Below are 25,381 nucleotides of genomic sequence, written 5' to 3'. Positions count from 1 at the left end.
GAGCTATAGAAGTGCTCAGGGACACTCAGCTCAGCCTCCCTGCTGCTCCTCAAACACTGAGAAACTCTTAGCTCAGGCCTTGCCCGTGGCTCTTACCTCTTCCTGGCACACTCTCCTCCAGAAATCTGTGGGGTTGGCTCCCTCCCATCTTCACATCTTTGCTCAGAGTTCACCTCTGGGAAACCGTCCCTGGCCTCCCTGTTGAAAGCCGGGCACAGCTCTGCACCCTCCCACCCCTCTTCCCAGCTTCACTGCCCCCTGAGTGCTGGGTCATTTTCTACGACAGGTGTCCCCCAATTTCCCAAAGCTGGCATTGCGCCCCTTTGCTTTTGTGAAAGACCTACATTAGTACCTGTTTCTGCTAACGGAAAGAAATTGGAAGGGGACTCTCATTTTCACATAAAAAAAAAAGGTGAAAAGCAAAAACAGCATTCAGTGTTGGTTTTGCCCAGCCGTGGTGAGGCAGTGTGCACCCAGACAGACAGCGAGAGCGGCCCCGCCAAGCTTCTTCCTGGGCACACACAGCCTCTCTGCCTCTCAGCATTCAGCCCACAGCTCTGAATGGTGTCTGTGAGTATCTGAGCTGTAGCTCAATTTACTTTGTGCATCCGTTAGCAAGATGGGACCTAAGGGACCAGAAAAGCCTAACAGAGCTCGAAAGGGTGTTATACTTAGTGCAGAACTGGATGGAATTAAGGGTGTCAGTGGTGGTGAACGAGATAGACACAGTGTGTGTGTGTGTGTGTGTGTGTGTGTGTGTGTGTGTGTGTGTGTGTTTTGAACTTGCCCGCCATTCATACTATTTGCACGCAGAGAGAAAGGCCCTTGAAAGCTGCCACAGTTACTATTGGTTCTGCTGGTGGCAAAGCGGCCTCTTTGAGTGCGCACCCAGCAATGCGTGCAACGGAAGGTGTCGCCTGAGTGGGTCTACAGTGTGGTGCTCTGCTACCTGGGGATGCTCAAAACTCTCCCATGGAAATGAGTGGTAATGGCTTCTCCACTTTACGCCATTCAGCTTATGAACGTTTTATAGAAACATTGGACTTTGGGATAGCAGGGGAAACCTATATATAAAATAAAATATTTGTTTTATATTCTGGGCACATGATAGGTGCCTAATAAATAGTTATTGAATAAACAAAGGAATGGCCCAATTACAGTTAATGCGTAGGCTCTGGCCTTGCAGATCTCAGCGCCTCCCCCAGAGGTTGTGTGGCCAGCCCATGCAGGCGCAGGAAGCCTGCCTCAGCGTCCCTCTTTGTTCCAGCATTTTACGCACAAACATTTCCAGGTGAACAATTGCTGTTTCTGCGTTAACTGTCATGAAATCGATTTAGTTCGTCCTTCCCATAGTTTTTTCTGCAGCTCTAAGGACTCTCCCTTGTATAAGTACATACTACAGTTTCTTTTGCACTTAAACACTTGTTAAGAGGGCAGATCTCATGTGAAGTGTTCTTACCACAGTTTAAAAGAAAAAGAATCCTCCTTCTCTTTTTCTCTTACCAGTTGTTAGGGGCAACCTCCGATGAAAGGCCCCAGAATTACAAGCAGATTCAGGCTTGATTGACGTCATGAAGGGCTTTATTTAGGTCTCTCTCTAAAATCCTTGCAAAATTCTGCCTAAACATGTAAGGTGTGAATGTCGTGTTCAAGAGAAGCCACTGGTAGCGGAAGCAGGGCTGTGAGTGGGAGCCGGCTGCGGAGGGCCCCATGTGCACACCCAAGCAGACGTCTCACTGGAGAGCAGAAGGGCTGTCTCCTCGAAGGAAGAGGAACACAGAGCTGGAGAGAGGCCATGCCCGAGAGGCGGGGGAGGCGGCAGAGGCCAGGCCTACTCTGTGAGCTGGCCGGAGGAGGCAGGCGTGTCTTTGTGCGTATCTCACCATTTCAGTTTTGGGTAAAGATGCAAGACAGCCAGGAGAAGGGGGTGAATGGGGGATTGCCCATCCTGTCCTTCATTTATCTGTTCCCGGCCAAGACACAGGCATGTGCTGAGCAGTTTGGAAGTTGAGATCAAAGGCTGGAGATCTTTGTACCGATTTGGTCTGAAACCCCATGTAGGTCTCCAAGGTGGGCAACCCCAGCTCAGCAGGGGCGAGGTTGGGAGAAGGGCTCTGCTCCTCTAGGATCCCATCAAGCCGTGGCCGACACTGGGAAGGGATGGGGATAAGAAATGCCCGATAAGTCTAGACAAGTTGATGAGGTCGTTGGATGCAGTGGGTTGGTCAATTTAATAACACAACTTACTTCTTGGTCAGGAGGAAACAGTGGGGAATCCATGGCTCTCATGTAGAGCACAGATCTGTCACCTTCGGGCCACACAACCAGATCACCATCGCTTTCTGGGTGGCAGCTCCACCTCATTGTAACCCAAATCCTAAATGATCAACTGTCCCAGACTTATAGGGTGACAGCTAATGTCCACAGGGGAAAGACACAGAAAGCATCGTTTCACATAAGAAGAAAAAAAGCTCCCAGGAGGAGAGACGAGGAAGTCTCCCTTTGCAGGGAGGGAGAGAAGTGCTTGGAAGTTGGTGGCTGAAGAGAAAGACACAGACCTTTGACTTAATGGAAGCTGAGAGGCGAAGGCACACGTGCCTTTCCTAAGTGCTGGGGTGCTGTCAGTGGGGGATTTGCCAGAAAAAGCAGCTGCGGTCCGAGTCACCGGAAAGGCTTTGGATTGAAAGGAGCTCGCAACTGAAGTTAAGAAGGAAAATGAAAAGGGAGGTTAATGCCAAAGAGACAGAAAGCAAGAGCCTTAATTGAATCTTAGCGCCCAGCGCTTGTTTAAAAGAAGGCTGGTATTTAAAGGCAGGGCTCAGTACTTCCTCATGCTTTCTTGTCGTAGTAAAGATGCTCTTTCGTGACATTGGATCTAGACATCCGTGGTTATTGATGGTCAGGTGGGGGGGATGGGATGGGCTGTGGGGGTAACCTGGGCAGGGCTTGGTGTTTGAATCACATCCTGTAGATGCTGTGCTGCCGCCTCAGCTGCGGGCACAGTGCGGCAGAAAGAGGAGCCTTCCTGGCTGTGTGACTTTGAACAGCTCACTTGCTTCTCTGTGCTTCAGCTTCCCAAATGTTAAACGAGGAGGGTGGGCTAGATGGCCTCTCTCAATCTCTCCAGTTCTAAAGATTCTGTAGGTCCAAGTCCCTTTGCAAACTGAAGTCGGAGGGTAAAGCTTTTGGATACTAAGGGTGCCTTTCTGGGTGTCCTCTCTCAGCAGCTGCCCAAGCCCGCTCGCAGGGTTTGGAGGCACCTGTAAGGGGTCGCACGGTGGAGCGCCACTTTGAGAACAAGTCAAATCTGCTCCCGTCCTCTGAGAACCGCTTGCCCTTGGGAGAAGCATGTGCCCCACGCGTGTCCCTGAGCAGGGCTGGTCTGCACCGGGCCAGCTGGAGCCCTTCTGGGACCAGAGGTGACTCTACCTTCAAGCCCCAGCCCCAGCGTCTGTGGGGGTCTCGAGCTTCTGATCCCACCCAGGGATTTCCAGTCTTGCCCCCCAGCTGATAAGCAGGTGAGGGGCATGCTGGGCTGAGAGAATATCTGGGGTTGCCTGGGGCTTTCTCGGAGGGTTTCCAGAGAGATCTAAGGAGACTGAGGGATGGGAGCCACCCTGGAAATGTGGGCCACTGGGTTTTAATCCCGAACCCCTCACTCACGGTGTAGGCCATCCACTGTGTCCGGCCACTCTCTCTTAGTCTCCAAGGTAGGAATAGAGACTGTTCCCAAGGAAAGGCCAGTCGAAGGCATGTGAGCTCCTGTGTGTCTTTCTCACTATGAAGTGTTCTGGGAAGCTGGGTCTCAGGCCCATTCCCTCACCTCCTAGTCAGATGGCGCTGTGCCTGATAGTAAGACAGCAAGGCTTCCTCATGAGCGCTGAGCAGAGTGGCTCACACAGATGCTCCCGAGACAGAACATTTTCAGAAAGCCAAGCCAAGGGCAGATTCTAGAAGCACCTTCTGCTTGCTGTACTAACCAGTATAATTGCATCGGGGTACACATGCACATGCACACACATGCACACATGCACATGCACACACGTGTGTACACCGGAGATGACAAATCTGTAACGCGTGTCAACTTCTGATTCCTCCCTGCATCAGTGACCTGTTCCTGCAGAATCCACACAAGTCTGTCTCTTTGAGACTCAGCCACAGCCATCCTTGCTAAGGACACAGGCACTGGAGCTGGCTGCCTAGGTCAAGATCCAGCCCTGTCAATTATAAGCCTTGTGGCTGTCTCTTAACCTCTCTGGACCTGTTTCATCATCTATAAAATGGGAATAATTAGAGCATCTACTCATAGGGTTGCTATGGGACTTTACTGGGTTAATCCATGTAAACTTCTTAAACTAGTCTCTGGTACACAGTTGAGCTCCCCAAAAGTCTTAACTAACATTACTAGTATCATCGTCGTCGTCGTCGTCATCATCATCATCATCATCATCATCACCATGGTCTCCACAATCAGTGCAATACACCTTGTGCTCTAGGCAGCTAGAAGCACTCACTCCCTGCCCACTCCATGCTCTCTCAGGCCTCTGTCCCTTGGCACTTGTGGTTCCACTGCCAGAAGAGCCTCCCAACCTTCTCTTTCAGGAAAGCTCCTATTCCTCCATCAGAACCCAGATCAAATGTCACCTCCTTCAACACACTCCCAGGAACAGTCACTTCCCTCCTCTGTACATACAGTCATCAAAACATTTAACATGTGCTGCACCAGACCATAAACTGCTGAAGGGGACGTGTCTTTGCAAACCCCTTCCCAACACAACATCAGGCCCATGGCAGGTGCCTGACAAATGGTGGTGCTGTGATGCCAGGGGAAGGTGGTCATCGGAGCCCATACGTAGGGCAACTACTCAGTGTGGGCTTAACCAAAAAAGGCAGAATTGGGTGCTATGTAGGTGCAGCAAGGGCCCCCCCCCCCCGCCCCCACCCTCAATGTTCATGTGGAAGCATCAGAAAACCCAAAAGTAAGGAAAGGTCACAGAGCTCTTAACCCTTGATTCGCGCTCCTGCCGATTCCCCCCTCCTCCACCTCAACACACCAGTTAGAAACCCCCGCATGCACACTTCTCTCACTGCCCACACCAGCCCTGCTAAGTCTTGTTGACTCACTCTTCAGAGCCACAATCAACTCTGCACATACAGCATCATTTCCCAGAAACACTCAATCCCATCATCTCATGCCTGGACCTCCTCCACCACCAGCAGCAGCAGCAGCCGCTAAGCTGGTCCTCCCAGCTCAGCTTCAGCTCTGCCCTCTGCACAGCAGGAAAGGGAATCTTCTTTAAAAGCAAATCTGATTGTATAGCTTTCCTTTGTAAGCCTTCCCACTGCGCTTGGTTTAAACCCGAGCTCCTTGCTGGGCTCAGCCCGCCCAGGCTGGCCAGGCTCCTGCCTGCCCCTCTGTCCTCCCCTGCCTCTCTCCTCCCTAGCTCGTCCCTACTGCCCACCTCCAGCCATGCTGGGCCCTTACACTTTTTAGAACAAGCCAGGCCTTTTCTACCTCAGGACCTTTGTATGTGCTGTTCCCTTTGCCTAGAAGGCTGTTTCTTCTCTTCCTAGACTTGGCTCCTTCTCATTGACACACAGCTCAGATGCCAGCTGTCTGGAGAGGCTTTCCCTGAGCCCCGCCCTGTGTCCTTCGGTCTCAGCACCATATTTGCTTGCTCCAAAGCAGTTACCACATGTCCTCTTTCTAATTGTTTTCATTCTATCTCCCCAGAGATAGGAGATGTGTGAGGGCATGGACCACGTCTGTCATGCTCTGTGTTGCCCATGGCATGTTTAGGGCACCTGATTTAATGCATCTTTGTTGAATGAGAGACTGTATAACTACCCATACTATGCCAGGCAAGGTACTGGAGAGGCAAATGTGCAGCTCATGAGACCTCTACAATACTTCCCAAAGCAGTTACTATGCCCACTTCACTCATGAAGACACCCAGTTGGGAAGTTAAATTGCCCGTGTCATAAGTCGGTAAATGGCCAAGGTGGACTTCGCCTGCAGCTCTGCCTGACTGCCCACAGTTCCGGACATCCTTCCAAGCCCGGGTCTAGCCCAGGACAGAGCTGCCAGCAGACACGAGACTCATACCAGTATAAATGGTGCATCAGTGTATGTTCCCTTTATTGCTCTATTTTTATCTTTATTCCAAGACATCAGATTTAAGGAAGACCCTGCTGAAATGCCCAAATGACTCTAGGATAATATTTGTATGGGTCATTATCATTATTGTTATTATACTAGAGGCCTGGTGCACAAATTTGTGCACTTGGGGAGGGGGGTGCCCTCAGCCTGGCCTGCACCCTCTCGCAGTCCAGGAGCCCTCAGGGGATGTCTGGGGAGTGGGTCTAAGCCAGCGGTTCTCAACCTGTGGGTCGGGATCCCTTTGGCGGTCGAACGACCCTTTCACAGGGGTCGCCTAAGACCATCCTGTATATCAGATATTTACATTACGATTCATAACAGTAGCAACATTACAGTTATGAAGTAACAATGAAAATAATTTTATGGTTGGGTCACAATATGAGGAAATGTATTTAAAGGGCCAGAAGGTTGAGAACCACTGGAAGCTGTCAGTTGGACATCCTTAGCACTACCATGGAGGCGAGAGAGGCTCCCACCACCGCTGCTGCTCTCACCAGCCATGTGCCCGGCTTCTGGCTGAGCAGCGCGCCCCCTGTGGGAGCTCACTTGACCACCAGGGGGCAGATTCTACACTGAGTGTCTACCCCCTGGTGGTCAGTGCACATCATAGCAACCAGTTGAACGGCCTTAGCATATCATTAGCATATTACACTTTGATTGGTTGAATGGACAACCTGGCACTTAGCATATTAGGCTTTTATTATATAGGGTTTTTCACTTGAGTCTGATTTATGGGAAAACTGGACACAATCCACATTGCAGGCTTGACTATTGCACTGTTAACCCAGCAATAAGTGAGGACTAGAAGGTGGAGAGATGGCAAATGTTAGAGAGGCTGGCATTGGACAAGATCAACAGAAAACCCACTGCTAAGGTGATAGTGATCTTTCTAACCATCTACTAGCATGAGCGGCACAAGGTGGACAGGTGTCCCCAAAGGCCAACGAAAGCAAGGCCAGTCAGCATGGGTCCCACTGGTAAAGCTGCAGTCCAGTTCACACAGTGTATCTACAGTATGAGCTCTACTGCCACCAACAGCAAAACAGCCAGTTGTCGTACGAGGCACTGACACTTGTCATGTCATTAAATGCTCACAACAGCCCTCTGTGTAGGTGCTAACATCACCCTCATTTCAGAAACGACCAAACTAAGGAACAGAAAGGCCATCCCTCCCCAGAGCCCGGCAGCGATTGGGCAGCAGCGCGGGAGCTGGCGCCTGTCCAGTGGGCCGCGCACGGAGCACCCAGGTGTCTGGGCTGGGAGATTTCTTCCGTGTGGCCATTGGGTCCCTCTCAAGTTCACAACGTTCTCTCCCCTCCTCCAATTTCTAATGCTTGAACTGATTTTCTTTAAAGCACGTACATGCTATGCAGCCTCCAATGGGGAAAGAGAGGGAAGGCACCTGTTATCTAACGAAATGGTGCGGTGATGACAGACGGCTGGAAGTGGTGGACGAGCAAAACGCCAAGCCCCTCGCATCTGTGCCGGCTCCTTCCTTCCCATTAACCCTTCTAACGCCACAGACCCCGTCCCTGTTTGGGGGTTTACAACCAACAACAAAGACAGCCACTGACCTTTGTTTAGCCAGCGGTTCCCAAATGTATTGAACCACGAAAGACTATTTCAAGAAATACCTATTCCATACACCAAACAAATGTGGGCGAATGCTCACCCGACCTCTGAGCTGCAGGGGCGCGTGGGGGGAAGGGCCAGGGAGTTCCCCAGAGCCCGCGACCCTGCCACTCCAGCTCCTCACCTTGGCCCCTGCTGGGGGCACACTGCCAAGCAGCCCCTTGGCCTTCACTGACCTTGGCCCCACTGGGCTCCCAGGTCAAGAGGAAGCAACATCTACTGCCCCTTGAGCTTCCTCTCCAGGGATTCAGGTGCAGCCCATGCTTATAATCTGAGAAACTATCATAGAAAGGACACGCTCAGCAGGGATGGCCCACAGGTGGGGTGGGGGACCCCCCCTAGGACCTTGCCCAGCCGCTCACTGCCAGGCCTGGATGTGACAAGCACACCCCTGAGGTTCCTGCAGAGTCTGACTGTTTGAAAGTGATCCACGGGCATTACATCACTGCATCCCCTAAACATCCGGGATGACTGTCTCCCCCCCCCCCCCCTTATTCCAAAGAGGAAAGGAGGCCTTGAAAAGGTGAAGGGCCATCTCCAACGTCACCGCAGGGTCCACATGGTGACCAGGACCCCGGCTGGGACCAATGCCCTGTTGGGAGCTCACCCCTGTGTCACCCTGCCACCTGCCCTGTCTATTTGTGGTGCTGGGATGTGATCAAACATTGGAAGGACATCTTGGCTGCCTGGGCCATGGGGTAGGGGAGGGAAATTTGAAACTGGAACAGCAAAGGGCAGTTTGGATTGCGGGGTAGCGGGGGGTGTCTCAGACTGAAACAGGGTTGGAAAAAGGAGGACCCGGATGGGAAAGAAAGGGGCCCAGCCCAGCCCCCAGCAAATGTGCCCCCTGGAGCATGTCGCCCTGGCCTGGGGAGCTGAGGGTGGTGGGTGTGGAGGCTTCCTGAGCAGGAAGGACGCCTGCCCCAGGCACCTCATGCTGTCATCGGGGCCCACGAGGGCTCCCTCAATGGGGGAGCAAGGCCAGTCTGACCATCGAGACCTGGGGTGAGAATCCACCTTGTCCAGGGAAGCCTCACCTCACCAGGCCTCGGACTTCCTGCTGCCGTGGAGACCAGTTCCGTCCAGGCTGAGCGCTGGGGGCTCCCGGGGCTCCTGGGAGACCACCTGGGGCCACAGGGGCCGGGACCGTGGAGAAGGCCAGGGGGCGGAGTGTGCCGGGCCCTGGCCCCCATCTAACTAGAACAGAGCCACCGGAGCCCGTTTTATAAATAGGGCTTCTAATAGAGCTTTGATTTGAAGCAAGTGCCACAGCTTCACAATGTCTGAAACCGCTGCCTGCGGTGAGTTAGTCTTTTCGTCACGTGCAGTCTCTGGGCAGCTCCCCATCCTGCATACGTAGGGACACTCAGCTCAGGCCAGCACCGAAGGAACGGCCCAAGGGGACCAGGGCCCTCACTCTGCTGCTCCAGGGACTTGAGAGGCCCTGGCTCTGCTCTACTCATTAGAACAAAGTGGCATGGGCAGTGGGCAAAGGTGTTTGGGAAAGGTCTGTGCCACTCATGTGCTCAATGTGGGCCGGGTCAGCATCCCACAGGGGCCTAGGCATCCCAGGGACTCAGGGATCAGAATGGGCGACACCCACAGAGTGTATAGGAAATGGCCACCGGGGGTCCCCAGATGGGATGGGGGCCTGCCCCAGCCCACGGTTCCGGCTCTGGGGGCGGGGCACTCACAGGGCAGCGTCTCGGCGCTGTTCTCCTGGATCATTATGCAGAGCTGTAGCACCAGTTGGGGGGCGCTCTCCAGGAAGGTTTCCAGGAGGCGCAACATGTTGACGTCTGCATATTCATACATCATAGCCCAGTAGAAGCGTCGCTGGTGTTCCTTCTGCCGTTGGCTCTGGATCCCCAGGTACATGGTGCGGATATACCTGCCAAGAGAGATGAACAGAACAGAGAGCGTGGGTGGGGGTGGGGCTCTGGAAGGGCCATGCTGCCCCCCCAAACCAGAGACAGCTATGTTGGTGTCTCTCCTTCGCTCTGAGGTTTTCCGGACACTTGACCCAGCTCTAGGGGTCTTCTGAGCCCACGGACATGGTGCTAAGGCTTTGGGTGGCATTTGTGGAGCTCCTACTCAGTACCATGGCAGGGCACAGGCCATAGGCAGGCGTAATCCCCACACAGCACAGAGTGGGAACAGCCAGGGACTCACAGGCCATTGGACAGCAAAGCTCGTGTGTCCTCCACACTAGGGAGACCCTGAGGCTGTGTCCAGGTGTGGCCAGGGAGCAGGCAGGCAGACGCACTGACCCCTCCATTGGAGAGGACATGGGGCAAAGGATGCAGGTTCAAACCCCAACTTAGTTGCTTGCTAATGGGACTTTGGACTATCACTCCAACTCTGTCTTGCTATCTTCTTTAACATGGGAAAAGAGATGAACTTGGGGGTGGTTAAGGAGATAAAGATGGTGGGCGCACATCCTGGGTCCAGTAAGAAAACTCCCTGCCTCACTTTTACCTGAACCTTCGGGAGCTGTCTCCAAGCCACAGTCATGGGGCGGGGGGCTGCAGCAGAATCCAAGGTACTAAGTCAGCCAGTGGTCTCTGAGGCCGGGCCAGGAAAAAGCAACTTCAGAAAGCATGGTTTTGTGGCCCAATCAGGATCAAGATCACGAACCACAAACCAGGGCCCACAGCCAATCAGATGGAGCCACACATGCGTCCCTGACCATCCCAGGGAATGTAATCATTGGGCCTCCTACACAGCCAAGCCTGAATCGTTGAGGCTGAGAACACGGTTGACGCCTGACATCGTCCCCACTACCTGAGCATTGCCAGGTGCCCACCTGGGGCCGTGGGCTTGTCCCTTCTCTCTGTCCCATCATCACCACCAGTCTGGTCCCCACCACTACCCCTCCCCCCCCCGCCCCGCCTGAATCGAAGTGAAGTCCTCACTGGTGTCCCAGCACCAACTCTGGCCCCAGAAACATCGCTCTTCACACAGTGCTCCTTGTAAATTGTAAATGCAATCAGGTCACCCCCTGTAATGCTTAGAATCAAACCCCCAGCTCCTCCCTTGGCTCACGGGACCCTGCCTGCCCCTCCAGCCTCCCCTCCCATTCTCTATCCCACCTTTCCAAGGAGCACACGAGCCTGCCTGTCCACGCTCTGTCCCCAGTGCCTACAGCTACAGAAGGAAGACAGGACTCCTGGGACGACTCTGTCACCATATGGCAAAGGCAGCCCATGCACACATTTGCAGCAAACTTACGACAGGGATCATAATGCTGGTGGCTGAGAGGGGCTGTGTATTTCCCTGGGAGCAATGGGAGATGGTGCTGTCCAAGAACCTTGCGTCGATGTTACTGAAGCCCATGCTTCAGAGGCGAAGACGCACGACCATACATTTGTAAAATAATTTAAAACTGTGAGGGACGCTCCTCCGTACTTCCAAACGGTGGGCCTCCCTCCAGAGCGCTGATCAAGGACTGGACCTCACGATGACCCCGTGCCCCGGGGTCCCGCAGGATGCGCTTCGGAACACAAAGCAGCCCTCCAAGCCTACAACCAGCACGCAGGCAATGCCCACCCACCCAACACCCGATAGGCGGTCTGTCTCTCTGGATTCCTGGGAGCCTCCGGGCGCAGCGTCTCTGAAGGCGCACCCAGGGGAGCTGGGGCAGACACCTGTTTCCCTACAGACACACTCCCAGGAGTGCGTGGAGAAACAGTTCTGCAGGAAACCAAAGGCAGGAAGGCAGGGGGTGCAGGCACAGGGGAGGACGACTGCAGTGGGCGCCCGGGGAGGGGCTGGGAGAAGGGCAGGTGCACCAGGCCCAGGGCAGGTGTTTCTGGGCCCATCACCTCCGGAGTCCCTGCCAGGCCTTGTGGGACCGGCTGGTTATCATCATTTAGCACATCGGGGAACTGAGGCTGGGGAGTGAATGAAGTACCGGATTCTGGTTCTGTTCCAGGTTCTGTCACTTACTAGCGGTGGCACTTCGCATGAGCCATGGCCTCTCTCTCAGTCTTAGTCGCTAAGTTCCCAAAATCAAGGGAGCAGGGAAGGGGCTCCGAAAAGGGCAGGGAGGTTACTGTGCCTGCCCAGGGCAGAGAGAGAGGGAGGGAGAGAGAGAGGCAGAGGCAAAAAGAGAGACGAAAGGGTCATAGAAAGAGACAGAGAGAGGTGTGGGGAGGAATGAGAAAGTGGGAAAGGAGAGGAAAGCAGTGCCAAGATGTGGGGGCCTGAAGGAGAGGATCAACTGGAAGAGGCGACGATGGCAACAGTAAACCTGGGCAGGGCAGGCAGGTGATACGGAGACAGGTCACAAGGAGCAGAGGAGGTCAGATTGCATCAAGGGTGGAGGGAAGGGTCAGATTGAGCAGATCTGGGGGTGGCTTGGGAAGGCAGAGCGGGGGCTGGGGGACAAGAGGGTACTGGCTGAGGGGCTGAGGCAGAGCTGCGAGTCCAGAAGTTCTGCACCAGCACTCAGAACAGCCATGTGCCCTGCGGCGGCTTGGTGCCTGTGGCCTCGCAGGTCAGATGTGGTTTCCGTGATCCAACACTCAGCTCTACCTACATGGGCACCTGCAACACCCAATGCCATGGGCCACAGACTCCCACAGGGACCAGACCACAGATCTATGCTCTCTCAGGGGTACTCTCAGACCACAGACTCTTCCTCTCCTAGCCTCAAAAAGTGGACCATGGTGGAGAAATGATGACGTGGCAGCCAAGCCTATGTAGGCAGGTCCCAGGTCAAGTAACAGCAACATTCAGATTCACCTAGGTCGGCCCTCCCAGGGCAAAAGCAGCACCTGACCTGTCACTCCAGCTCCCATTTGCCCCAAGTTACCAGCCCCTCTGCCCATCTTGGCCAGGGCAATGGACGGCAATGAGCCCAGAACATGCTGACTCAATGAGAATGCCTACCAGAGAAACAAACTCAAATTTCCTATGTGCGAGCATCCAGGGGAATGTATGCAAATAAATAAGGGTGCGAGTGGGAGAAACCAGAGCTCCTCTCCCCAGTGCTGATGAGCAAAGGGACGTTGGGAGCCCAGCTTGCATCAGTCTGAAACTTAATTTGGAAATCGTGCTTACACAGCCTCCCACCCTGGAGTCCAGTCTAGAATTTCCTGATCAAGTGCCTTCTACTTATTCTGCCTCTTCTGGCTCCTGAAAACTCATCTTCTCTTAAGTCAGTGGTTCTCAACCTTCTGGCCCTTTAAATAGAGTTCCTCATGTTGTGACCCAACCATAAAATTATTTTCGTTGCTACTTCATAACTGTAATGTTGCTACTGTTATGAATCGTAATGTAAATATCTGCTATGCAGGCTGGTCTTAGGCGACCCCTGTGAAAGGGTCGTTCGACCGCCAAAGGGATCGCGACCCACAGGTTGAGAACCGCTGTCTTAAGTCTTTGCGTCCCCGGTAGACAACTGAGAGGTATGTGTAAAATTCAGAGTGGGTCTAAGTGACCTCTGGGGCACCAGCCCCTGTGCAAAGACCGTGCAGGCCTATGGCCACAAGGTGGCGCCGGAGCCTAAGCCACGCAGGAAGACTGCTCCAGGCGGTGATCTCATCCCCAGCAAGGCTCAGCACCCTCATTTGCGGCAGCGTGGGGTGCAAGGGGTGGCGGGCCCAGATGTGCTGAGTCCCTACGGGAAGGCGTGGCATCGGCAGGAGACACAAGGTGGGCTGCTGCTCCTCCTAACTCTCAATTTGGGAGGTTCCAGCAAGCTCACCTCCCCCAGGAAGGTAGTCCGGGAGGAAAGACGCCCAACTCTCCTCCTGGATTCCTGGATTTGTCACTGCCTGTCACACACACTGTCTCTCTCCTAGGGCATCGCATCGTGAAGTGCGTGGGTCTCAAAGCAGGCAGGCAGCGGGTCATCCGCGAGCGAGGTCTCAGGAAGACTGGTCTCCGGTCTGCACGACCTTGGGCCAGTCACTCCCAGGGCTGGGCCTGGACTGTTCCCCCGCTTCAGGGGCCCGCTGGAGGGCCTCTGAGCTTTGCCAGCATTTGTAACCTCCGCCTTCTGTAAGTGAGTGGCTCTGCAGGGCCGCAAGTACAGCCTGGCATGTTTACCGGCGATAATACCTGGAGTTTGCCGGCCCTCCTATGTGCCAGGCATGCTCTGGGCCTTCTGCAGTTGGTAACTCATTTAATCCCGGCAATAACCTGAGGAGGTGGGCGCACCGTTACCCTCATTTTACAGAGGGCACCTGAAGCACCGAGTGGAGAACTGCCCGACCATTTACCCAGCTACGTTGGTGGCTAAGCGGGGCTTCCAGCCCAGCGTCTGGCTTTGGGGCCCTGGCTCTTAACTCCCTCCACATGCCTCTCAGAGGCGGACCGCTGGTCTCTTTTCCTCTGAATTTGGTTCAGTGGAAAAGCACAATTCACCCAGAATACCTGGGTTCTCTTTCAGCTCGGTCACTGAACCCCCCCTCTCCCCACACCGCCTTTCCTCATCTATCAATTGCCTTACCCGGAGTAGGCCCCCAGGACACGCCAAACGGATAAATGTATGTAATCATGGCCCCGCGGAGGGACAGGGGGCCTCAAATTTTTCTGGCCTCTGCCCAGAAATCAGGATTTTTAAAAAGATTCCCAGGTGATTCTAATGTGCATCCAAGGTTGAGAACCACTGACTTAGAGGGAGACACAATCATCATCTCCTTTTTCCCACTGAGGCTCAGAGAGGCTGAGTGATTCCCCCAAAGTCACACAGCCTATCATAGTTCAGGCAAATCAGAGAAGGTCTTGGCTAAACTAAGTTGTCCCACTGGGGATTAGCTACAGCTGTGCCTGACACTGGCTGGGATGGGAAATGAGTGATTTCTGCAAGGGCAGGAGGCTGAATAGGTTCGCCTCCGTGGGCCTACAGTCCCCTGCTGCTTCTTACAAAGTTCTCTGAAATTGCATTTTGAAACCTCTGATTGCAGAGAACTACCCACCTTCAAAGCCCCAAACAGGGCTCATTCCAGACTGTGGGGACTGAAGCTTAGAGAATCCTTTAGGAAAAGTAGTAACATCTACCAAACATGTAAAGTAGAAATAGCACCAATTCTATACACTTTTTTTTTTTCCAGAAAAATACAAGGGAAAGAATACTTCCCCATTCATTTTATGAGGCCAGCATTACTCTGATATCAAAGCCAGACAAATACCATATAAGAAAGTAAAACGGCAGACAATAGCCCTCATAGATATAGGTGTAAAATTCTTCAACAAAAGGTTAACAAATCCAATCCAATGATATACAGAAGGAATGACACAGCATAGCCAATTAGGGTCTCTCTTGGGAATGGAAGGTGGGTTTGATATTCAATGTAATCAATGATGTTAATAAGAAAAATCACACATCACATTAATTGATACAGAAAGTATGCATTTGACAGAAATCAGCATCCATTCATGATTTTTAAAACATCTCAGCAAACTAGGAATAGAACCTTTTTAACCTGACGTATAGGAAAAGCAGCTACAAAAACCCACAGTTAATATCATCATTAATAATAAAAGACTGAAATATTTCCTCTTAAGATCAGGAACAAGGCAATGATGTCTATTCTCAGCACTCCTATTTGACATCATCCTAGAAGTCCCAGCCAGTGCAATAAACCAAGAAAAAGAAAGTATGTACCTTTTGCAAAGAAAGAAGTAAATGTCCCTTTGTAAATGACACAATTGTCTAAATATAAAATCCCAAGAAATAAAAAAAAAGCTTATAGAACCTGTTAGTAAGTTCAGCAAAGTCTCATGATACCAGGTCTGCATGTAAAAATTAAATGTATTTCTATAGACTACTAGTGAACAATTGAAAATTTTTAAAAAAATTAAAAATATAACATTTAAATTAGCTCAAAAAATAAAATGCCCAGAAATAAAGCTAATAAAATGTGCAGGATTTATACTTTAAAGCTACAAAATACTAATAAGAGAAATAAAAGAAAGTCTAAATGATAGATATGCCATATTCATGGATGGAAAGAATCCATATTGTGACAATATAATGACGATTTTCCCCACGTTGATCTATGGATTTAACACAATTTCAATAGACTCCAGCAGAATTATTTTTTGCAGATATGGACAAGAAGATTCTAAAATTTATATGGAAGACAAAAGAACTAGAACAGCCAAAACAGTTTTGAAAAAAAAAAGAATAAATTTAAAGAACTCACACTATCTGATTTTAGAACATACTATAAAGCTACAGTAATTAAGAAGGTGTGGTATTGGCAAAGACAGAGAAACACAGATCAGTGGAGCAGAATACAGTGTCTAGAAACAGACCCACACATATATGGTCAAATGACTTTTGACAAAATGCAAAGATAATTCAATGGGGAAAAGATGTGTTTTCAACAAATGATGTAGGAACAATTAGTCATTCATAAGCAACAACTAACTTAAAATGTATCATAAATTAAAATGTAAAGCTATAAAACTTGTAAGAGAAAACATAGGAGGAAATGTTTATGACCCTGCGTTAGGCTAAGAGTTCTGAAATAGGACAGCAAAAGCATGCTCCATACAAGAGAAAAATTGACAAATTGGCTTCCATTAACATTAAAAATTTTTGCTCTGTAAGTAACATTGTTAAGAGAATGAAAAAAAAAAAATCAAGCTACGGAGTGGGAGAAAATATTTGCAAATTACATCTTTGATGAAGACCTTGTGCCCAGAATATATACAGAACTCTCAAAATGGCCAACTCAGCAAGAAGGCAGGCAGGAGGAGCCTGAGCAAAGAAGTGATAAGACTTCTTACCTCACCACCCCTTCCTGCTCCTTCTCCTCTGGCCAGAGTCCCCTTGGGCCTGACCCCCAGGACCCAGCCTCTGAGAAGACTCTCCTGATGACACCCAGGGTGTGGGGCTGCCCTGAGCCTGGAAGAATGGGTAGCAGCTACAGGATTTAAGGCCCAGCTGGCCCCATAGCCCTATCCCAGGGCCAAACCAACTGCTGAGGGGGGACTGCCAGGGTGAGGGCTGGGGATCTCACCGTCTACTCCGGTAGCCACATGAGCAGAGTGGTCTTCTTCTAAAACCCAATGCTGTGAGCTCTTCTACCTCCCCCCCCTCCCCGCCCAGGGAGTGGTGGTCGCCTCAGAGGGCCCTGAGACCCCATCTGGCCTTGGTTCTTCAAACTCCCCCTAGGAGGGAGGGAGGAGCCTGAGAAAGGAGCAGGAGGCCAGCAGGCCTGGCCCTGGTGAGCACTCACCCTGGATTCCAGCACTAAGTTATTCAACATCCAGGCTTCCTTCCTCCGCAGTGTCCAGGCCACCTGGGCAGTGCCAGCATGGGGCACTGTGGTAAGGCTGTCCCTCCAGAGCCCACATACCAGTCAGGGAGGCGACACAACCCCAGGAGGCCACTAGAAATCTGCTGGGCGTGTGCCGGGTGAAGGCCATACAGACCCCGGTTTCACCTGCATCCCACTGTGCAGAGCAGAGCAGGCCCCGCGAGGCGGCGGGAGGCGGGTTCTGCCCAGGGCCCCAGGCATCTCCTCCTCATGGGCATCTGCAGACGCTGCCCTGGCTGGGCTGGAACAAACCACATGCACAGCCCCTGCTCCCCATGGGGCTGGGGGCTGGTCAGCAGTGCTCAGGCACCCGGGGCCGGCCAGGCTGTGATCACAGAGCCCGGTGGCTCCGCCAGGGCAGGCAGGCCTGTGGGCCACACAGCTAGGCTGCCCCCTGACCCCCCAGCTCTTTAGGGAGAGACCAAGAGAGCTGACCTCAAAGGCAATACATATTTTTCCTCTGAAACCAACAACAGTTATTCCCTTGAAGGACTCTTTGCTACAAAAAAAAAAACACAAAAAAAAACCCTTTATATTTTTGTTGATTTAAATACAACTTGCTGTGCTCAGCCGGCATGACTCAGTGGTTGAGCATTGACCTATGAACCAGGAAGTCACGGTTTGATTCCCAGTCAGGGCATGTGCCCGGGTTGCAGGCTCGATCCCCAGTGGGAGGCCTGCAGGAGGCAGCCGACCAATGATTCTCTTATTAATGTTTCTATCTCTCCCTCTCCCTTCCTCTCTGAAATCAAGAAAAATATTTTTAAAAAATAAAAAGTAAATAAATATAACTAGCTGTGCCTCCGGGGCCACCTCGAGGCATCTCTACCGTTATCCTGGTTGGCCTGGCACATCCGCTCTCGCTCTCACACATACACATACACACAATCACACACACATATCACCTACAGGAACACACAAACACCACTCATGACACACGTGCACACTACATATCCCTGGTGTGTACATGCTAATTACACATGAAGTTCATACACCTAAATGGCAACACACCGTCCTCCACAGAGACCTACACATACAAACCACCATATGCATGTACCCGCTACACATGTCTAAGCGCCACCTGCACAGACCTGGAGGCACATGATCACACCTTGGGTCATAGCCCACCTTGGGTGGTCCCTTGGGGGTGGTCCCTTGCCTCCGCCTCCCCTCCCCAGGGCTGCCTGCTCCTGGCCACTCACTGTCCCCACAGCAGACACAGGGCACAGAGGAAGAGCCAAACCCGCATCAGGGGCTGGGCTCTTGCAGACTGTGAGCCACCTCAGAGAGAGCAGGGGCCTGGGAATCACGGGGAAGATGGGAAGTGAGGACGCACTGCCCCCAATACCAAGGGCGGAGCTGGGCTAGTTTCCACCAAAGCACCAAAAAGCTCACTGATATCCGAACCTGGGAAGCCCCAGCCACGCCCCCCGACCCCGCCCCTCCCTGTTCTTCCCTCCACCTGCACCTGGTTTGTTGGGAATCCACTGGTCTGGTAGCAGTAAAGGGGTTGCGTGCTGTTGTGACATTGTAAGATCTGCATTCTCGTCTGGGCCCTCCTTCTAGGGGTGGAGGAGTTCCCTCCGTGTCCTTTCCATTTCTGACCACACCTCAGGGCTGGAAGGGTCCAGGGCCACGTGGCCACGCAATGACTGTGGGAGAAAGTGGCCCAAAGGAGGGGTGGGAGGGGTTGAGGGCCTGGGCTGCATGGGCTGCTATGGGAATCTTGCCACTCTGGGGCTGGTCACCTGCTGAGGGTTGCTGAGCTGGGTCACCAGAGGCCACCCAGGGAGGGTGCTGGCCCTGAGCTCCGAGGCTGCTGGGACTAAAAGGCTGTGCTCCTACCTTCATGCCGTTGGCTCTGTGCCAGGTAGGAACCCCGTGGCTGTTCCCTGGGGTCTCAGAGCAGGAGCTAGCAGCAGGACAGAGCAAAATCCTTCCAGCTCTTCCAGCTCTTCCAGCTCAGCTGCCCCGGCCCTGACTTGGTGGCAAGCAGTGGAGACAACATAAGCAAAGAAAGCCAGGCAGCCCTGGCCAGGTGGCTCAGTTGGTTAGAGCATTGTCTCGATACGCCAAGGTTGCGGGTTCCATTCACGTACAACAATCAACCAATGAATGCATGAATAAGTGCAACAACTAGTCGATGCCTCTCCCTCTCTCTTTCCCTTCTTCTCTCTCAAATCAATCAATCAATCAAAAAAAGATAGCCAGAGGGCACATGCCAGGAAGGTCTGGAAATGGAGAACCATCAGGTGTAGCCAGGGGGCAGGGAGCAGGTGTGAGAGAGGGAGGTGGGGAGAGCAGAGAATGAATTCCCAGATGCAGAGCCAGTGGGGAGCCACCCAGGTTGCTAAACCTAGGTTAGCCCCGACTTTCTCACCTGGAAAATGGGACCCCACCTGTAACCGGGCAGAGCCTGGCAGGCTGCTCCCAGCACGGCAGGATAACACTGTAACTGGACAGGTTTTCTGTCCCTCTCTGGGCAGCTAAGAAGAGAGGAGCACATCGATGGGGGCTGTCAGACACTCACAGTGGTCTTCCCAGTCCCAGCCATTCATCATAGGCACCCAAATGCTCACACGGCTGTGTCCACCTGTGTGTCCACACACAAGTGCCACCCGCGGACTCACTTAAAACCACCCGGAAGGCAAGGCCTGGTGGCTCGAGGGGCCCCAAGCCTGGCACAGCAGGAACTGTGCACCAACACAGCCATGGGCTCTTTCTGAGCGTGAGAATGACTCTAGAACCTTCCTGGGTGGCACTGGGAGCCCCTCTGCTTCCCTTCACGCCCCCCCCAGCCCCCCCCACACACACCCTCCAGCTGAGATGTCTTCAGCGAGGAGGGAAGGTGGAGGGTCAGCTGCCAGCTCAGCCCCTGAGAGCAGCGCTTCAAATCGGAGCTATTTTTAGCTCTTCTCTCCAGTGTCCCTGACATCAGCTGAGCAGTGGTGGCGGCTCGGGCACACATCTGAGGGAGCAGGCATGAAATGGCATTTCCCTGTAGGGGCCCAGGGGAAGCGGGGGAGTGGTGGGGGAGCACCACACAGCTTCGGGGAAGGGAGGTGGCGGCCGTGGGTGTCACCAAGGCGTCTTCCTGGATGTAGGGTCAAGGTGGCAGGGTGGCCAGGGCCTCCTCAACCTTCCAGGGCTCAGGAGAGCATACGGAGGGTGGAAGCCACACCACCTGCCCCTGCCTCGTGTCCCCAGAGTGGGGCCTGGCAGCTGCCCCTGATCTGAGACTCTGAAAGGAACTTGATTAAAAAGATCCATGCACCTTGGCAAACCTACACTTGGGAGAAATCCTTTTTCTTCCCTGTCATAAGCTCCCAGAAGGACAGAGACCCAGTTTCTGGGCTGTGGTTTACCTTTGCATACCTGATGCCTGGCACCCCGCCAGGTGGGCATTCAGTGTTTGTCTCATGAATGAAGGAACCAATTGGGCAACTTGTTAATAAAATCCTTGAGCTGAGAAAGTTCATTCCAAGCTTCTGGGGCAAGTGTGGGGAAAGCCTTCCTCTTCTCCCGGCTCAGGGTCAGCGCCCACTCTCCACTGGGGGCACCAGGACTGGAGCCCAGAATAGCTCATGGGCCCTTCCCTCCCTCCCACCCTCCTTTCTTCTCTCCTCTCCCTCTCTCCCTCCCTGTTCTTCAAGCCTCACTCAGGGAAGTCCCCAGTCCGGAATGAGTGACTGCATGCAATTCCTCTTCCAGCCAGCAGAGCTCTTTCCAGCTTTTCGGGGTGGAGTTGGGACCACGCCCACAATGGGAAGGGCCTCTTTGCTGTTCCCCAAATTAGAGCTGAATCCTGACAACAGGCCCTGACAGGGTGGTCCTGCCAGCTTCCTGATAAACAGATGTCCCGGGATTTAAGTGACTGTGGCCACAGCTTAGAGCACATTCCAGGTGATGCAAGGCCAAGGCCAGGGAAGATGGACCTGCCTAAACGTTAGTGGCTGTTCCAAGTAACACAACTCTGAGTGGGGACCCACTGGCCCAAAGGAAAGCCACCTGCACTTTGCCAGGGGCTTTGAATCTTGATACACATGCGAACATGAGCTCACCCAGTGCAGTGGCCGCAAGGAACCCTGGGCACTTGGCAGGAGGACACGCCTGGGCCTTTGTCACAAGCCTCCGGTACAGGGTGTGGCTAAACCTCCAGTGTCCCCTCCAGAGTGGATCTGTGAGGAATGAATTCATCCGAGATGTTCAGGGAGGGCTTTTGGCTTACCTACACTGCCTCCTGGGGGAGAGGTACCCCAGTGTTTATTCTCCCCATGGGCTATCTTGTCCTTTCAGATCCCCTAACTGTGTCCCTTTTCCACTTTCACGAGTGCTCACTGCAGCAATCTAGCCCTTCCCGACTGTACTCATTCAGTGCCACGACTGAACTCCCACTGCGTGTCAGGCACGCACTAGGCATGGGACACCCAGCCTTACTCCCCACCACCTCCCTCTGAATCACCCTGCCTCTGTCCTGTGACTCCATTGGTCCCGATAGAAGATGAAGTCACTGGATCGATGCTCTGTGTGTTCAGTAGTTCACGTTTAGCATTTAGGCTCCGGAAACCACCTTCCAGCAACTTCCAGCAGGGAACATTGCCGATGGTGAGTGAGGAACGGTCTGAGGAATCCATGTGATGGGCCTGCCCTGACCTCAAGGCTGTTCTGCGGCCCCCAGACCCTGGCTGTGTGGCCTTGGGAATATCCTCCCTGCTCTGTGTTCTCCATAGCGGGATGAGCAGATAAGACCCGGTGAGCTCTCAGGCCCTGGCACTACATTGACCTTGTGGGTCTGGTCTGCTACCCAGAGATCTTTCCAGATCAGCGGTCATCTTGCAGGGCTTGGGCCTGTCTCTCCCAGAGCACCGCCCCCCCGCCCCCCCACCCCCTCCCTGCAGGCGTGAGGCTCTGCTCCTCCAAGCCCTCTTCTGTATGCAGGCTCCTCCCCCCTGCTCCGTCCCCAACCTGGGAAGTCAGACATGTCATGTGCGCTGTTTCCTGAGGCTGCCCAGGGAAACAGGCTAGAAATAGAAACAGAAAGTGGCATTTAGTCGAGTTTGCATTGTCCCAGCCAGGAGGCCAGTGACGTGGTCACAGCGTGGAGCGCATTGCCAGGTGCTGCAAGGCCAAGGCGGCTCACCAATGCCCCGGGCCGCCCAGCCTCCCCAGGAGGCCCCCAAAGTTAGACACAGAGAGGGCGGCAAAGGACAGGTCTGGGCTCCCCCTGCTCCCAGGCCAGGGTCCCGCTGTGTGAGCCCCACACTATGCTGCTCTCTCCCTGACAGCCTCCCCATTCGCGGCGGGGGACACGGCGGTGTGCAGGAGGAACGCTGGGCTGGGAGTCAGGAAACCTGGGCCCCAGGGCCACCTCCACAGTTGACCACCTGTAAGGCCTGGGACTCCTTGCCCCTCTTGTCTGACCCCAGACTCCAATCCGTAAGTAAGGAACTGAAGGATAGTTTCTTACTTCCTCCCAAATCTCCAGATTAAGGGGGCAGCCATGCAGACTCTGTAACTGCCTGATGCCCTGTGGGGAGAAGGGTTCACCTTGGGGACCTGGGCTGGGGGTGGGGGAAGGAGTGTGAAGTGGCCTTGGGCTCAGATCACCTGCCAGGTCCCGGCCAATCCCCTGGGTCAGGCAGCATCACTGCATCACAGGCCCACACCAGATGGGGAGGGGCGGGGTAAGAACACTACAGTGACTTTACAGTGGGCTTCACCTCTCTGATCCTGTGTACTCTTCCTCTGACCTTCACATTCACCACCATTACTTTTCCTCATCACCTTGGACAGGGCGATCTTTTTTTTTAAATATGTTTTTATTTTAGTTTCAGAGAGAGGAAAAGAGAGAGAGAGAGAGAGAGAGAGAGAGAGAGAGAGAGAGAAACATCAATGAGGAGAGAGAATCATAGATTGGCTGTCTCCTGCACACTCCACACTGGGGATTGAGCCTGCAACCCAGGTATGTGCCCTGACCTGGAATCGAACCATGACCTCCTGGTTCATGGGTTGATACTCAACCACTGAGCCACACCAGCCAGGTGGACACAGTGATCTTGGTGAATCAGAGCAGAGAGCAGGGGCCATATGGCAGCACCGAGTGCCAGGCTGGAGGCCCAGAGCGAGCCCTGGGCCCAACCTCCTCCCCAGAGCTCTGACTCCTGCTCCCATAGCCAGGAGGGCACATCCCCTCACAGAACAGTCACCTGAAAGGGGGCAGCAAGGCCTGGGGCCAGGTGACCTGGGCTCCCCCAGTAAAGGAGCTCATGTCTATCAGGGAGACAGGCAAGTGCACCATCGACTGTGACACACCCTTCATGCTCTAAATGGTATAATGGAGTACATCTACTGTTTCCCCCACTTTGCAGATGAGGAAACTGAGGCAAATGGGCATTAAATAAGTCATCCAGAAGCCGAGTCAAGGACCAGAGCTGTGGACTATGCTGTCCCCCAAAGTATAAGGGGCTCCTAGAGCACAAAGCTCCTTTCCCGGTGGGGCGGGCGAGGTAGGCTCCAGAGGGACGTGAAGTCTGAGCATTATCTCAGATAGCCAAGAGTACAATGCTACAGGCCATGGGCCCCTTTCCCACTCAAGCCTGCCTTGGCTCAGGGCGCACGAGCCTAAACCCATGGCCCCTCTGACATGGCCCTCTCCTGGCTCTTTCTAATGAGAAATAACCCATGGCACTGAGACTGCAAGCTTTCTGAGACCAGGAGCTGGGTTGGCCTCACCTTTCCATCCTCTCTAGCCCGGAAATAAGTGAATATGGGATCAATGAATGCAGGGATGGTAGGATGGATGGAAGAGGGGGTGGCTGGGACTAGAGGTCAAAGTTGAGAGGGAGCAACAGCTTCTGAGCAGGGAGGCTGGGATTCACTTCTTCCTGGAGGTGGTCATAGCCTGGCCAGCGGGCCCAGGGGGCTCTTTGCTCTCAGCTCCCAATCTCCACTAGGGCCATCGGGAGCCAGCCCATGACCAGACTCACAGACACCTCGTCTCCCAGGAGCTGCTGAGGCCAGGAGGCAGCAAGAGCTCTTCTAGGAACGTGTCAGAGCAGAGAGCACCACCCTGCGCCAATAGCCCTGCGATGGCCAGAGTCACATCCCATCCCCAGCCTCAGTCACTTCATCCATTAAATGGGAATAAGGATCCCTTGTGGATTCTCTTTCAGCTTCCTACAGGTGCAGGTGAAGAAGTGGTACATCCACACAGCAGTCCTCGTCTAGGAACACATAACAGGAACAGCAAGCCTAGTCTCCTCCCTCGACAGAGAGGGCTTAATAATTCATTAATTCCTACCTCAGCACATTCTGCAGAATTTGAGAGGGCAAGAGCATACGATACAGTTGGCCAGCACCAGACCCTCCGTTAGCTGGCCAGACTATCCCCCTCCCAAGGTCACCCATGAGTAATTGTTGAACATTTTCTACGAGGCAGGCAGTTTGCTAGAAGTTTCTCACATGCCATCTTATTTAACCCTCACGGCAGCCCACCAGGCAGGTACTATCATTATGCTGTCCCCTACCTGAGCAACCGGACATGTGACAGCTCCAGCTTTGTTATTCTTTTTATTTATTTATTTTATTTTTAGAGAGAGAAAGGAAAGGGGGAGAGAGAGAAATATCGATTTGTTGTTCCACTTATTTATGCATTCATTGATGGCCTCTTGTATGTGCCCTGACTGGGGATCAACCTGCAACCTTGACATACACAGAGGATGCTCTAACCAACTGAGCTACCTGGCCAGGGATAGCTTTGTTATTGTTTTTCAAGAGTGCCTCTCTCTCTCTCCGTAGATCTATGCCTGATACACTCTACGTGTGTCATGTGTATCAAGTCACTTAACATGACCTGTGAGGTAGGTTCTATCATAGTCCCATTTCACAGATGAAGAAACTGAGGCACAAGAAACTTAGGCACAACTTGCCTAAGGTCACACACGTGGTAGGCGGCAGAGCTGAGAGTTGACCCTGAGCCATGGGGATCTGTTTCCCAGACAGAGCAACCAATGTACCTGACTCATTGCATTTCCCCACCTACTGTTTCCTTTGAATCTCTGGTGTAGATAAGGTGGGTGTCATTGTCCCCCTTTACAGAGGACACGCTGTGAGAGTTTGGCTTGTGGCATTTCAACCACCAAGACATTTGAGGTCATGCCCAGCAGCCGAGGCTGGTCCTCAGTGTCTCCGAAACCACCCTCCACAGCCATGGAGGTTCTGCTCGCTCTCCCTGGCTTCATCCATCACTGTCACCCTGGAATACTGTCATCCTGTTCACAGGGAAGCCACTCCAGATATGTCTGCCCAGGTG

The 25,381-nt window shown here is 53.1% G+C and overlaps 1 protein-coding gene across 1 annotated transcript in view; it reads right to left on the bottom strand.

Moving 5' to 3' along the window:
- Positions 1 to 25,381, bottom strand: part of XKR6 (XK related 6) — a 231,023-nt gene that overhangs the window by 13,931 nt on the left and 191,711 nt on the right. The window contains exon 2 of the mRNA XM_070415497.1: positions 9,487 to 9,683. Within this exon, the coding sequence (XP_070271598.1) occupies positions 9,487 to 9,683 (197 nt within the window). The remainder of the gene's footprint in view (positions 1 to 9,486; positions 9,684 to 25,381) is intronic.

This window comes from Myotis yumanensis, unplaced genomic scaffold, assembly GCF_028538775.1.
Source record: "Myotis yumanensis isolate MYYU_CA2020_CCGP unplaced genomic scaffold, mMyoYum1.0.hap1 SCAF_5, whole genome shotgun sequence".
NCBI lineage: Eukaryota > Metazoa > Chordata > Mammalia > Chiroptera > Vespertilionidae > Myotis > Myotis yumanensis.
Note: the sequence above shows the minus strand (reverse complement) of the source record. Positions and strands in the feature narration are given on the sequence as shown.